At 33.5% G+C, this 16,144-nt stretch overlaps 1 protein-coding gene across 2 annotated transcripts in view; it reads right to left on the bottom strand.

Annotated features, from left to right (window-relative positions):
- Positions 1–7,930: 7,930 nt before the first annotated feature.
- The window catches only part of Ranbp16 (Ran-binding protein 16), a 67,910-nt gene continuing 59,696 nt past the window's right edge, over positions 7,931–16,144 (bottom strand). For both annotated transcript variants that reach the window (XM_072530189.1, XM_072530190.1), the window contains exons 12-14: positions 11,322–11,399; positions 10,283–10,601; positions 7,931–8,257 (exon numbers count right to left, since the gene is read on the bottom strand). In XM_072530189.1, the coding sequence (XP_072386290.1) occupies positions 8,158–8,257; positions 10,283–10,601; positions 11,322–11,399 (497 nt within the window). In that variant the 3' untranslated portion in view covers positions 7,931–8,157. The remainder of the gene's footprint in view (positions 8,258–10,282; positions 10,602–11,321; positions 11,400–16,144) is intronic.

Below are 16,144 nucleotides of genomic sequence, written 5' to 3'. Positions count from 1 at the left end.
ACGATATGCTGATGATGGTGTCTTAATTTGTGACAACATAGTCGATCTTCAACAACTTGTCACTATAATCGGAGAATACAGTAAGCGAATGGGATTAGAGATTAATACCAAAAAAACCAAATTTATGATCATCTCCAGAAACTTGGATGCACTTGAAAACTCCACCATAACACTGAATACTAAGTCCATTGAAAGAGTGAGTAAATTTAAATACCTGGGATCGTGGCTTTTTGAAGATTGGGCATCGGACAGGGAAGTAAAATGTCGCATTGAGCAAGCTCGACAAGCTTTCGTAAAATTCAAGAAGGTACTGACTTGTTCAGAGTTCGATCTTCAACTGAGACTAAGGTTTACTAAGTGCTACGTGTGGTCAGTGCTGCTATATGGCGTAGAGGGCTGGACACTCAAAACGAGGGATATAAACAGATTAGAAGCTTTCGAAATGTGGCTCTATCGCCGTATCCTAAAAATACCATGGACAGCGAAAATCACAAATATAGATGTCCTTAAAAGAATAAACCAAGAACGCCAACTTTTCGAAACCATCAAGAAAAGGAAAACGGCGTATCTAGGTCACATCATGCGAAATGAAAAATACCAGTTCCTCCAACTTATAATCGAGGGTAAAATTGAAGGCAAGAGAGGAATGGGACGCAAGAAAATGTCCTGGCTCCGAAACATAAGGCAATGGACAGGGATTAACGACATACAATCTCTGATACATATTGCAAGAAATAGAGAATTAATGGAAAATGTGATCGCTAACATCCATTAGTGGATTTGCATCTAAAGAAGAAGTTGAAATTAAATTTTTACCGGTAAACGCGGGACACGGGACATGGCTTCCAGTATTAAGTCACATCCCACCTCCACATTTACGACGAGTCGACGCACTTACACGTGAATACAAAAAGATCATGAACAATATAAACCTGCCGATCCACCAAGATACCGAGGATGCACGAAATACCCGTCTCCGTTCTAGAAAACCACCAATGAAAACGGCAAGAATGATACATGAGGAGTTCAACATCACGAATGCATGGTCCCAAGAATGGAACGAATGGCAAAATAACATGGCCTGCATTACCCACAAGCCACCAGGTTTTGATCTTCCACGCAAAACATGGTCCACTCTAAATAGGATCCGAACCAGACATGGCAGATGTGCATACATGCTACATAAATGGGGAAAGAACCCGTCTCCTCAATGTGACTGTGGGGAGAACCAAACCATCGACCACATTATTCAAGAGTGTCCCTCAAGATCCTACAATGGTAGCCCTGAAGACTTCCTGTTTGCAACTTCAGAGTCAATTGATTATATAAATACACTTGATGTTTGTTTGTAACTATTTAAAGTTTGTCAAATACCTATATTACTAGTGCTTGTGTATTTGTTCTAAATGTGTTGTAATTGCCATACGATAAATAAATAAATACGGAGTTGTCTCGGAAAGTTTGGGAAAGGATTCTGATTCTGGCTGTGGGCCAGTTTTTAGGCTCTTGTTGAAAAGAACTTTTTTTACTTCCTTTTTGACTTAGTTTTAAATAAACCGTTTCTGTACTCTCAGCCTAGTTATGTTGACCCAATTCCCAACACTCGCCGTTAGTTTCTTAGTTTAATTTAAATTCAAAAACAGACATTCCCTGGAGTTAATTTTTACGTTAACCAAAAAAGCGCTTAACTTTTGAGCCTGCTTTCTACCTATCCAGGTTTATTGTACATGACAGTTTTATTTAGAATCAATTTGGAAGTTTCCAATATTGCGAAAGCGGTCCGAATAAATATTGCAATTAAAACATAAACTATGTAAAAACTCACAACATAAACAATATGCAACTCACAAATAATATGAAACAGTTTTAATAGTTACAAACTTTGTAAATGTGACACTATACAATGATAAGCAATTTGACAATTACTCTGTTTTGCCATTATGTCGAATTAGAACAGTTTCTATGAGAAATAATTACAACTTCCAAATTACAGTAAAAATTTAATTTTATTCCTTTTACAAAAATGATATTTAAAAGTTTGGCGAGAGCGCTTTTGACAGTCTAAATTTTGGCGAATTAAATACCTTTTTCGAATGCGGCGAATGCTATACCAATTCGGCCAACATTGTCGCTAGACACTTACATATAACTGGTTGCATAATAAACACAGCCAAACATTTTAGGGATTAAAAAACACTTTAATCTTTAATGTAACCAGATCAGAAAAATTACTAAATTAATATTATTTTATTATATACTATAAGTATAGTTTCATTTTAGATGATATTAACTTCATAAATTCAATATTTTAGTTGTGTTATCTATAATATAACAACAAATTCAGAATTATTTTTTGAGTAAATTTTTTTTTACATATTATTTTATATAATATCTGAAGGATATGTGGGGCGATTGCTGAATTTTTCTCTAAAAGGTTTAATTTTTATTAACAAATTGTAGTATTCTTTTCCAATGAATAATTTGGTTACTACTATTATTTATAGTATTGGGTTAATATTTACCATATTACACAACCTGTTACCTACCACCTTTGGGTGACATCTAGTGAATAATGTCCAAACTTAGAGAGAAATTGAGTTTCTAAAATTTTAATATAGTATTTATTTATTTATTAAGAATATTTCTTTTTGAGACTTTTAAGATTTAGAGACTATTTTGAAATTTCCAAACAGCCAGCATCTATTAGTTATGCAATCAGTAATACACTACCTGTATCGACATCCAGTTTTAGTATTGCTGAAACTTCTAAAAATTAAACTAGCGCTCTCGCCAAAATTTAAGCTGTTGAAAACGCTCTCGCCAAAATAATAACTGTCACTTGTAAATTTAATTATTATAATTTGAAAAATCCGAAATTATTTCGACTAGTTTTACTGTTATTTAATGTCTTTTATATTAAAAATGAAGCCTTGGAAGCCTTCTATTAGTGAAGCCTTGGAAAAATGCGAACATGGAATACTTCTAAATGGAGAACGCCTAAACAACATCCGTTATGCAGACGACACCGTTATTTTTGCAGACAGTTTGAACAGTTTACAGCAACTGATAAACAAAGTAAATGAAGTAAGTGAAAGATTTGGACTTCAAGTAAATATAACAAAAACTAAATTTATGATCATCAGCAAAAATAAAGTTAGAGACGCTCAACTACTTATCAATAATACACCAGTGGACCGAGTAAAACAGTATAACTATCTTGGAACAATAGTAAATGAACAATGGGATCACTCACAGGAAATAAAATGTAGAATAGAGAAGGCTAGGAGTGCATTCAATAACATGGCCAAACTCTTTAAAAGCCACAATCTTAATCTGGAGATAAAAGTAAGGCTCCTACGATGTTATATCTTCTCAATATTGTATTACGGAGTTGAATCCTGGACACTAACTGAAGCAATGGAGAAAAAACTTGAAGCCTTCGAGATGTGGCTATACAGGCGAATTCTAAGGATATCATGGACAGACAAGATAACCAACGAGACCGTATTACGAAGAGTGGGCAAAGAAAGAGAGGTGATGTATATCATTAAAAGGAGAAAGTTGGAATATCTCGGACATATAATGAGAAACAGCACTAAATACAGATTACTGAAGGTAATCCTACAGGGTAAAGTATTCAGAAAGCGAGGAATTGGGAGAAAGAGAATATCATGGTTGAAGAACCTGAGGAAATGGTTCTCCACAACAACAACGAATCTATTTAAAGCATCAGTCAATAAAATAATTATAGCCAGAATGATTGCCAATATTCGGAACGAATAGGCACTGAAAGAAGAAGAATATTAAAAATGTTCTTCTATATGCTAACTTAAGGATATGTGAATGATTGCTGTAATATACTTTAAAAAAAACGACTATAAAATTTCAAAAATAATCATGTAAACCTGTATTAGGTATATTGTTTTAATTGATGCTTGGTGTACTTGGTTCTACATATTATATTAACTTTAAGTCAAAATATGAACATAGGCAAAAAAGTCATTACTTAATTTACTAGACCGTTGGGACTGAGTCGATTGAATAGAGTAAGTTGATTTGGCCGGTGGTCGACCAGTTTTGTTTAATGTCAATTTTTTAATGCATAAATTGAATAGTTTTCTTAAATTCTTGAATAATTTTAGCAACTATATAGAAATATAGTCGTCTAATAAAACCCTTTGGACCGAAATCAGGCTCTTACTTTTAACCAAATACGGAGACGTTCAGAAGATATAATAGTCACCCAACTTTCAACAACTGTACAAAAATCACAAGAGAATTACGATCAATATCATCAGAGAATTTTAAATAACCTTAATGATTTATTACAACATATTTCTTTACACAAAAATCCAGAAACGGTAGAATTTAAAACCCCATATTTTAAAAACATTGCTCTAAAAACCTTTTGCACTGGTATTAATGAACCCTACTGCGAGTACCTGTCCCACTTTCAATTAAATTCCTTAGACGAAGCTCTTCAAAAATGTATATCATACGACAATCATAAAAATCAACAGCAGTATATGAATTTTTTAAAACGACAACAAATGCCAAAATCAAATAATAATCCGCCTAGCCATCCTAAAAATAACCCTAATCATTTGAAATATTATTCCAACCAGCCCCGAAGTCATTCCAATTAAATTGATGCCAGATAAACGATTGAAAATAGAAAAATTAAAAATTCCAGAAACTCATGGCCAAATTCAACCCATTGTTCCTCTGCAAAACCTACCGGAGATTTCAACAGGACTTGGAGCCACAGCCATATTTCTAATAATTTCTGTTTTAGCAATATTATTGACAATTGTAATTAAGAAAAGGAAGAGAATTTCCAAATTGCTCTATGGACCCAAATTACAGCCACCCCAATCTCGATATTAGAAACCATATTCAAAGAGACTTCGAGGACGAAGTCAGAACCAAAGGAAGGAGGAGAAATATAGTCGCCGCCTATGGAAAATGCAGAGACAGCAAAGGAATATTATAAATTAGCAAGACACATGTTCTCGGTGTCCATTTTTATATTTTGAAAGTTATCTTTACATTTTTGTAGTTCAAAATTATTGTTAGTTTTATACATTGTAAATAAATCTTTTTTTAAAAGTGACTTTGAAGTGTTCCCAATATTTCTATATATTATAAATTTAAGATATATGTATTATTAATAGTTACTAACGGATATCTATTTTATTAGTAGTCGGACAGTGCATTTTAATAGTCGTCCAGAAATAAGTTACTAGTCGGCCCTTATTTTATTGACTCTCTTCAGACAGTGTGGTATTAGGGAATATCTCTAAAACTCACCTATATTAGGTTAGTTTTAATTATGAAAAATAGAAAACAAGAAATAATTTGTAGCAGATAAAAAAATGCATACTACTCTCGAAAGAAATGATGAACAAATTATCAAAGATATGAAATACATACAGAATATCGATAAAAAAGCGGCTACAAACAATTAAAAAATACATTTGTTATAATTTTTATTTGTCACATACATCACACCACAAAGCTTCTTCTACCACTTCACTGTAGACACTTCTTCTTCTTCTTCAAGTGCCCTGTCCGTTGCGAACGTTGGCTATTAACATGGCAATTCTGATCTTATTTGCGGCGCTTCTGAATAGTTCGACCGATGTGACTGTAGACACGTCCCTTGAATTTAATGCATTTTAGGTGATACCAGATTAAACAAGAGGCACAGCCAACATTCTTTTCGCTATTTTTTTCAGTCACGCTTTAGAGATTTTCTAAATAAACACCACATTTTTGTTGTTATTATTTAGTTTTCAGTTCCTATTCTCCAATCTATTTTTCTGCTCGTTTTCCTTTTTCTTTTTTTATTATAATGCCTCCACGCCCTTGACGATATAGCACTAGGAAATCGTTCACGAAAGGGTCTAGAAAATTTCTTAAGTGACTGAGAATATTTTAAGTGTTTAGCAAATGGTGATTCTTCGTTTGCAGTTACAGCAATATTTACGTCAGGATTTTCTCCTGTAAAACTGTCAAGGCACTTGAAGTTTTCAGACCGTTTAACGTAGAATTATTATTCGTAGACTTATTGTTAGTGCAATTCGAAAATAATGGCAGAGTGTTTCTTCAAAAATTTCTATAACTGTACTTACAGAAGGCAACGAATGATTTAAAACACTTTCTAACAATTTATTTACTTTACTGACGTTGACTTATTCAACATTAATATGTTGTAAGTACCTTCGGCGGCCACTTCATACTCTGCACTATTAACAATGCCATTTTCAGTTTCTGTAAAACTTTCAAGGTTTGTTTTATAGGTCTGCAATTGTAAAGAATTAACGATTTCAACAATGGGCGTAATATTTATGCATTCTTCAGAAAATTTTTGTTTTATAAAAGTTATAAAAGATCTTAACGGTACTTTAAGGTTCTCTTAAAGTAGTACTTTAATAAAGTACTACTAAAGTATTAAAGTACTACTTAAAGTAGTTCTTTTAAAGTAGTACTTTAAGAGAACTGTTAAGATCTTTTTGAGTAATTCGAACTATTGGATCTTTACGTTTTCATTAATTACTCTCAGCCTGTAAACGAGCTTACAGCTTACAAGCTGTAAGCCTTAAAACCGTTTTTAATATTTTTTGGCATCTGAGAATGATGCAATTACGAAAAACTGGGTAAAAATTTAGTTTTGAAAACGCTTTTCCTTCATTTTGGCTTTCGCATTTTCGTACAGCATTTTTCCAATACACTTTTAGTGGCTTAAACACCGAAATATCCGCCGGTTGTGGTATGTGCGTCGGGTTTGGTGAAAATGCGTATAAAATTATACCATTTGTATCACAAAAATTACGTTAGGTCTAAAGACATGTGAGAACCATACCTATCTACTAAAAACTAAAGGTTTTTTAATCTTCTCTTGTTCCAACCATTTATTAAATTAATGCATTGGTAACAAATTCAAAAAATATATACGTTCGCATCAGATAGCTAAATAGCGCAGATCTGGAATCTTTGTTGTACTTGATTTATAGCACAAATCTTCCATTGTTTAAATAATGGTGTACTATTATGGATAAGATTACATACTTGTAACAGATAAGTTACAAGTACCTTCGGCGGCCACTTCATACTCTGCACAATTAACAATGCCATTTTCAGTTTCTGTAAAACTTTCAAGGTTTGTTTTATAGGTCTGCAATTGTAAAGAATTAACGATTTCAACAATGGGCGTAATATTTATGCATTCTTCGGAAAATTTTTGTTTTATAAAAGTTATAAAAGATCATAACGGTACTCTTAAAGTAATACTTTAAGAGTACTGTTAAGATCTTTTTGAGTAATTCGAACTATTGGATCTTTACGTTTTCATTAATTACTGTCAGCCTGTAAACGAGCTTACAGCTTACAAGCTGTAAGCCTTAAAACCGTTTTTAATATTTGTTGGCATCTGAGAATGATGCAATTACGAAAAACTGGGTAAAAATTTAGTTTTAAAAACGCTTTTCCTTCATTTTGGCTTTCGCATTTTCGTACAGCATTTTTCCAATACACTTTTAGTGGCTTAAACACCGAAATATCCGCCGGTTGTAGTATGTGCGTCGGGTTTGGTGAAAATGCGTATAAAATTATACCATTTGTATCACAAAAATTACTTTAGGTCTAAAGAGATGTGAGAACCATGCCTATCTACTAAAAACTACAGGTTTTTAATCTTCTCTTGTTCCAACCATTTAGCGTTCGCATCAGATAGCTAAATAGCGCAGATCTGGAATCTTTGTTGTACTTGATTTATAGCACAAATCTTCCATTGTTTAAATAATGGTGTACTATTATGGATAAGATTAACTTTAAAACTTAAATATTTTGGTTACTTATTCTGTTTATAACTTGAATCAGTGAGATTTTTGGCGAATAAAATAAAAATGGGCATTAACAAACAAGAACATAGATAATCAATGCATTTATTTATTTTCTTCTGTACTAATAACTTATAAAAAAATCCAGTCATCAACGATCTGCAGCATACACCGAGCAATAACAAAAAGTACACATTTTCGCTAGTAGACATCATTTTTTCAAACAAAATAAATGCAAAGTGTACCTAAAATAACAATATGTCACAATACATACAACAGCACATAACCTCACATTTTTAGAGCTACTCTTAAGTCACTATGAAGTCATCATATCACTAACTGACGAACTATTTACATTGGGTCCCTTCAAAGAATCATTTATATCTCTTCTAAACATTGACAAGTTCTGAGTAAATCTGAAATTAAAATAAACACTTCATTAATATTTCGTGTGTATAATAAATGTAAAATAAATCATAGTGTTTCGTAAATATATGTTTGTTATTTCCTCACTGGAAAGCTGGATACTAAAAATAGAACACATAAAGAGGTTGAAAGCATTTGAAATGTAGTGATATAGGTAGATAATAAAAAATTCTGTGGGAGTTACAAATGTCGAAGTGCGGAGAGTCATAAGAACTAGCAAATTGAGAAAATGAGAATATTTAGGTCATTTTACCCGAAATATCAGTATAGAGTATCAAGACTTATCATGTAAGGAAGATCTTTACCCTTGAAAAAAACCATAGGCTTTCGAGAGTGGTAGAATTACGGCTCAGTAGAACTTTTTAGAGCGGCTACCACTAAAATACGAATCACTATGATGGTAATCAACCTCAATAGTTGGAGGAATCTCAAAAGGAATCAAATCATAACATATATTGGGAGGTCTTTAATTTTGGTCTTATTATTAATGCAGATTGGTTGTTTTTTAGTATGTATTATCACCAATATACATATTTTATTGTAGTTATTTAACGACAACTTCCGATTGAACAATGTGCAGATATTGGGTTTAACACTGTGTTTTAATTTAGCTAACTCCGTTTATCTAAACACTTTTACTCTATAGTTCGTCCCAAACCCTTCTTTCAGTGCGTCATCATCATCATTATCATCATCCAGCAACATTTTCACATCCATTGTTGGATATAGGCCTCCTCCAAACGTCTCCAGTTCTCTCTATCTCTAGCTGCTGCAATCCAGTTTGTTTCTATTCTCCTTAGGTCGTCGGTCCATCGGGTGGGTGGTCCGCCTCGACTTCGCTTGTCGGCTCTTGGTCTCCACTCCAATATCTCTTCGTCCATCTTCCGTCTTCCATTCTAGCAACATGTCCAGCCCACCTCCACTTTTGTTTATTGATTCGCAGTATAATATCGTCTACGCCAGTTCGTCGGCGTATCTCCTCATTTCTCACGCGATCTTTCAAGGTCAGGCCCAGCATTGATCTCTCCATTCGCCTTTGTGTTACCCTCAGTTTTTCGGCAGTAGCTTTCGTTAAAGTTAGGGTCCGCTCCGTAGGTCAAGACTGGTAAGATGCATTGGTTAAATGCCTTCCTTTTCAGGTGAATTGGGGTATTTGTTTTAAAAATGTCTCTCATCCTTCCATATGCCGCCTATCCCAACGTGATTCGTCTATTTAGCTCGCAGGTTTGGTTGTCTCTGGTTATTCTGATTTCATGACCCAAGTATGTGTATTTATCGATTAATTCTACCTTGTTGTTATTGATCTGTATCTCTTCGCTGGGAACCATATTGGTCATCATTTTGGTTTTCTCGAAATTTATCTCCAACCCAGTTTCTTGTAGTATGTAATTCAGTTCTTGGAGCATGTCTTTGATCTCTCCCAGATTATCTGACAGAAGCACGATATCGTCCGCAAAACGTAGATGGTTTAATCTTTCTCCATCGATGGATATTCCTTTCTGTTGCCACGTTAGTCTTTTAAATGCATACTCAAGAACGGTGTACTCAAGAAGTGCGTCATAGTTGATCGAATTCTCTCTAACACATTAAGCTAGAAGTGACAGAAAAAAACGTGAGTCTGTGATTATTATACATAGAACTTAGATTAATTTTGTATTTATTGTCATAAAAATATTTTAAATATGCCGAGATATATCGAGAAAGAACAAAGACTAATATTAAAATTATCAAATTATTTTCAATTAGAAAAAGAGAGATTAGGATCCTGCAACTGTCAAATTTAACTAAAATGTCATGCAATAATTCTCGACATAAAATCCTACATGACGTCAAAATTAGTGACGCACTGAAAGAAGGGTTTGGGACCGACTGTAGTTAAGTAATTTATATATGTTTTCTCCAAGTTTTTTAATAATGTTTTTATAATGGCCCAGTTTTCTACATAATCGAATTAAATTAAAGTAAAACAAAAACTACTTTTTTTCATAGTATATGTAATCTGATTTCATACTCACCGGTCCCTATTTTTTGTAAGTAAATTCCTTTCTATACCCTCCATAAGATTTTCAAACCATTGCGCCATTGCTGCCTGTTTATCGGGAGGTTGGCTTCGAATTATACTTTCTCGCATTTGATTGAAATAATCTTCGTTAAGTAGAATGAGTCCTAGTAGCGGACGCGACATTGACCATTGATTTCTACAATCTTCAAACATTATTACGTTCAATACGGTACTAAGGATTTGCTGAAGAATTTCCGGATGCATCTCCAAAACTTTTAGGAACATGTCACTGTTTGTTGTCATTCCTACACGTTGCTCTTTCCCAGGATACACTAGAAAAAAAAACAGGTATTAGCAAGTTAAATTTGTTAATAAATATGATACAGGTTGCAATTAGAAAAAAAATCTGAGAATTAAGAAAACAATACTTATGAGGTACAATATTAGGCAATACATACAATATATAATGTTTATTTACTTCCACAAAAAATGTTACAATCGTAATACACTTATTATATACACTACATAAATTTATTATTAGATTACTGTAAAAGTTTAAGACAAATAAACAAAAACGAAAGAAAATCCCTGAACAACCAAAGGTTGTGCTCGGGGATTACTCACATTTACTTTATTTAAATTATGTGGTCTCCGTCTATCTATTTAAAAAATCTTTATCAAAATACATACGAGAAAATACTTTAACTGTTTGACAACATTTTGGTCTTCCCAACAATTCCCATCACTATGGAGACAATCCCTAACGATTCCTATCAAAAAAGCGATCAATCTCTAAACACATTAAACTCATACAGACAAATCTCTCTCTCTCCATGTCAAAGAAAATAGTATGCCGTCATCTCTTTTACTGAGATTGTCTCAACGTCGAGAAAGATTTGTATAAATTTTGCAGTTATCGATCCCCTGGTTTGTTAAATAACTATTGTTTTCTATTACAAAATTCGTAATTTCTAGATAATTTATCCAGAAGCAAGAATACAATTCGGCGTCTTATATAAAAATATTATTATTTAATTACTTTGTTGACTTACCTTTTTGAGTTAATTGCTTAAATAAGTAAGTTACTATGTGGTCTAATGTTGCACAGCATCCAGTACAAACCATTGTATCTGAAAGAGGAGCAAAGTCATGTTAAGGCCGATAGTTAAACATTTTGTTTAAATCAGTTGCAAATGTTAACAAATTAAAACAAGTATCAATAAATAAAATTGAATATTTATCGATCCAAGTTAAAGTTTTGGTAAAAGTACAATTAAATTGAAAATACAAATCTCGCCTGTCCTCAATCATATCTTCTATTATCAGCTGTAGGACGTTATATCTTTCGTACATAAGTTTAAAAGTTCTCGATGTACGCCCATTTGTCGTAGACTTTCTTCGTTTCGGACGTGGTTCGTCCAAGGAATTTTCAACAAGCGATTAAATACATATATCTCAAAACTTTCCATTCGTCGCATTGTACTAATTTTTAACGTCCTGGCTTCCATACCACTTGTATAACATTTTACAACACGGTATCTGAGCGGAAGTTTATGATCATTTGCAATAAAAAAATAGTCGCATTCATAGGACAGCATTTGTGGTCTATCCTATCCTGTTTTTTATCTCTTGATCTGGATTTAGTGTCTTATTGATTAGCCAGCCAAGGTATTTAAATCTTTCAATCTACGTAGTCGGATGCCCGTTAATTTATTGAGGTCATTTTTAGAAATGACCATTTAGTTGTCTTTGCATTGACTCAGGATAAAAAAAGGTTTGTCCTTTTTGCTCGATTCTATATCAAGTTTCTAAATCTTGTTCGTTTTTAGCGATTAGTGTCGTCGGCATATCGGATGTTGTTGATTTACTCATTGACTTTTGTAAAGATTTCCTCTTAATACAGATTAAATAACAGAGAAGATAAAACGCAACATTGTCTCAAGCCTCTACAAATATTCATGACTTCAATGTCACCAGTGTCTTGTGATATCACTTTTATACAGATTTGTCCTTTGTAAACATTTCATCAATTTGTTGTGTTTTGCTTCAAAAGTTTTCTCCTAGTGGATAAAGAATAAGTAGATCTATTTTTGCTCATCTTAACACTTCTCTATTAAAACGACAAATACTTCTCGGGTTCCTAGCGCGCAACTGAATCCAATTTGCTTCGGGCCCATGTCTTCCTTGCATTTTTTATATCTTCGATTGTCAATAATTTTTAGAAATACTGCATACAAAATCGCTGCATTTTTCTTGCGTTGCTAGTGTTTGCAAGAGAAACAAAAGCTGATGTTACCCATTCCCTAGGAATTTTACCTGTCCTATATAAGTTGTTGAAGATTTGGGCGAACATGTCCAAGTTTTTCTCTTCAATAATTTTTACCTATACAAATATTACCATTTTTTATGTTCTGTATTGCATACTTCATGACCATTTTAGTATAGATAAATCATTCTGTTAAGGTAAATGCTGGTTTACATTTTGTGTATTGTTATCTCCAAATAAGTTCTGTCATCACATCTTTTCTGTAAAAACTCTAGTCCTTCACACATATCCGTCCATCGAGCAAAAAGACAAAAGAGGGAATCTAATCTTTATGAAAAGTATACCAAAATTCATAAAAGTGGCCTCTTAATTTAATATGGCGGACATATCCGGAAATGCAAAGGCGCCAAATTTAAATTTTACGACACTTCACAATAATCATACAGTGGTGTAGGGGTTCTAATTTATCTAACGGAATTAGGACAAAGTTTGAACATTTTAATATAATGATTGTTTTAATTAGGAAAATATTTCATGTTTTTTTATAAGGTCATAAAACAGTAGCTATAAAATATTTTTCAGAATGTGTCTTAGACAAGAAAGTTTTAATTAAATAATAACGATAATAGTCTAAAATGTGACACAACTGTTAAAAAACTTCAAAATAAATAAGCTTTCATGTGACAGTTGGGACAAACAATAACATAACCCAACTAAATTTGATTTCTCTTTCCTTGTTTAATGTGGCCTCTCAAAATGGCACTTCCCGTCTAACAATATTTTTGCCCTCACTACCTTTACATTCCCTCTTCTGTCTTTTTGCTCGATGCATCCGTCACACAGTTTTCTTTAATTTTAAACAGTTTATGTATCTCTTTATATTTCTTTGTTCTAGCGCTATCTTCTTTCATGAATTAACTCAAGAATCTCTTTGGTCATCCCGGGTTTCGTTGCCGTTTGTTGCGTACTTTTGAGGATTCCTGCAACATTACTTTTATCCATATCTTGACTGAATCTTCTGTTACTTAAAAAAAATGTTAAACCTTTAACATTTTTTTCTTCTGTGCCTTGAATTCTTGAGAACTCAAGAACAACAAGAACTTGAAAAATCACAACAAGAACTGAATAAAAATGTTTATTTAGTTCTTGTTGTGATTTCTTTTTATATCGTTTTCTTTTAGAAATGTCATTGTCTATTATTTGCCTTGTTTTTTGGGCCTTTTTCAAAAAATACTTAAACTTGGATACTAATAAGTTGTGATCAAACGGAACATCTACGCCAGGGTAGTTTTGGCAATTCTGATCTTGCTTACGGCGCTTCTAAATAGTTCGACGGATGTGAGCCCGAACCATTTCCGCAGATTTTGCAGCCACGAGTGTCTTCTTCTGCCTGGCTCCTGCCTGGTGTGTATTTTTCCCTGGATAATCAATTGAAGTAGGCGGTACTTATGGTGTCTCAATATGTGGTCTAGACATTCAAGTTTTCTTTGATTAATTGTGCTAACAATTTCTTTCTCTATTCCAATTCGCTGGATTACCTCTATGTTGGTGACATGTTCGGGTTCATGATCCTGTAGTAAGTTCCGAAAAATGTTGCATTTAACTAGTCCTAGTTAGAGAGGAAGAGACAAATCCTTACTTATGAGGAGCTTTTTCATATTGTTAAATGCTGCTCTAGCTCGTTCTATTTTCACCTTAATTTCTGTGGCCTGTCCCCATTTTGCATTTACGTTGGTACCAAGGTATACATGGTCGTAACTGTCGAGCAGGTTGTTGTTTTTGCTTATCAGCATCCATTTTGTCTTCTTGAAGTTGAGCCTCAGACGTTAGTCCTCACTGACTGCGTTAAACCTTTCCATTGGCTGTTGTAATTCATCTATGTTACTGGTAAGGATCACCGTGTAATCGGAATTTCTATGTTATTCATTAACGCCCTCTGTAAATTTTCCATACAATTTTTAATTATTTCCTCTGAAAAAATATTGAAGAGGAGTGGTGACAACTTACACCAATGTGATCTCTACACTTTTGGTAAGTTCATTAGCTATTTTTACTCTTGTTTGACCTCAGTGTAGGTTTATCACAATCCGAATATCCCTGTCGTCAATACCTGTCTTTCGCAGAATATCTGGTTAATTGTTCATCATTGACAGTGTCAGATGCTTTTCTAAAATCCATAAGTCATGGAAATCCGTCACTGTTGATAGTTTGTCAATGCCTTTTATTAATACTATGGGATCTATAGTGTAGAAAATCTTAAACGTGTGAAGGTTAGGGCCAGTAATATTTCATATTATATATTTATATACAATGTGTCGTGTTAAAACATTAAATTTGAATAGCACGGAAAGAAATAATGAAGGGGCACGGCAATAATATCACCCGTCAACTGTGACATTAGGAAATACTAGATGCGCAGCATTGGTTCTTACTAGCTGATAATTACTATAATATTAATATTAAATAATTAATAAGTTGTAACGCAATGAATAAAAGCTTAACCAACAAAAGATTTAGTGATTTGTATGTTCAATTCCTTTTGTTTTACCTTCAGGTAAAAGATCTGATAATAGCTAATATCAAATAAAGCGACAGTATTTAGTTTTTACTTTTCAATATAATAATTAAAGTAATTTAAAATATTGTACAAACTTTCTTCTGGTGACAGTACCATACTTTTTATAAAATATATTTTTTAGAAAGACCCCGCCTGACCTAGACATGGCGGTAGTTGTTTGAAAAATATCACTGTATTAGAAAGTACACAATATATAAAGCATACGTTTCAAGTTTGAAGACGCCACGTTGTTTAATATTTGTTTTGCAGCCGTCAATAATGAACATTTTCAGTGAATTTTTGAAAATGGAGAAAATTGTCATCGTTATGTGATACAATACTTTTATTTGAAAGGCCAATCAATAGAAAAGCTGAACTGGATTCGATTCTGGATGAGTCTGCTCCTTCGTTTACATAAGTAAAATATTGGATAGCAGAGTTTGAACGAGGCTGTACGAGCTGCCAAAACGACTGTGGCAGTGGTCGACCAAATGAGGTGAGGACTCCAGAAAAGAAAATTCACAAAGTGGTATTGGATGATCGTCGAATGTCGATGTCGAAAGTGCGCGTGCTAGCAGACATAGTAGCCATTTCAAAAAGTTCGTTACATCGCATATTAACTGAAAATTTGGACATGAGAAAGCTGTGTGAAAGATGGGTGCCACGTTTGCCCACACTCGACCTAAAACAGTGTCGTGCAGATGTTTCAATTGAGTGTTTACAACAACATTGAAAGTTATTGAAATACAGAAATTGATAGTTTTACAGTAACAAATCAGAATTTTTGGGCCATTGCATAACCATGGATGAAACACGGCCACCCAAAACATAAGAACAATCAAAATAAAGGATTCAAAAGGGAGAATCGGGTCCAAAGAAGGCGAAGATCGTTTTATCTGCAGACAAGGTCATGGCGTTTTTTGGGATACGTATGGGACAATTTTCATTGACAATCTTGAAAACGGAGAAATTATGAACGGCAAGTATTATTGCAACGTTTAAGCGAAGAGATTAAACAAAAACGAACCGCATTTGGCTAAGAAGAAAGTGTA

Source organism: Diabrotica undecimpunctata, chromosome 4 (genome assembly GCF_040954645.1).
Source record: "Diabrotica undecimpunctata isolate CICGRU chromosome 4, icDiaUnde3, whole genome shotgun sequence".
Taxonomy (NCBI): domain Eukaryota; kingdom Metazoa; phylum Arthropoda; class Insecta; order Coleoptera; family Chrysomelidae; genus Diabrotica; species Diabrotica undecimpunctata.
The sequence above is the reverse complement of the archived record's forward strand: the minus strand, read 5'-3'. Positions and strand labels throughout refer to the sequence as shown.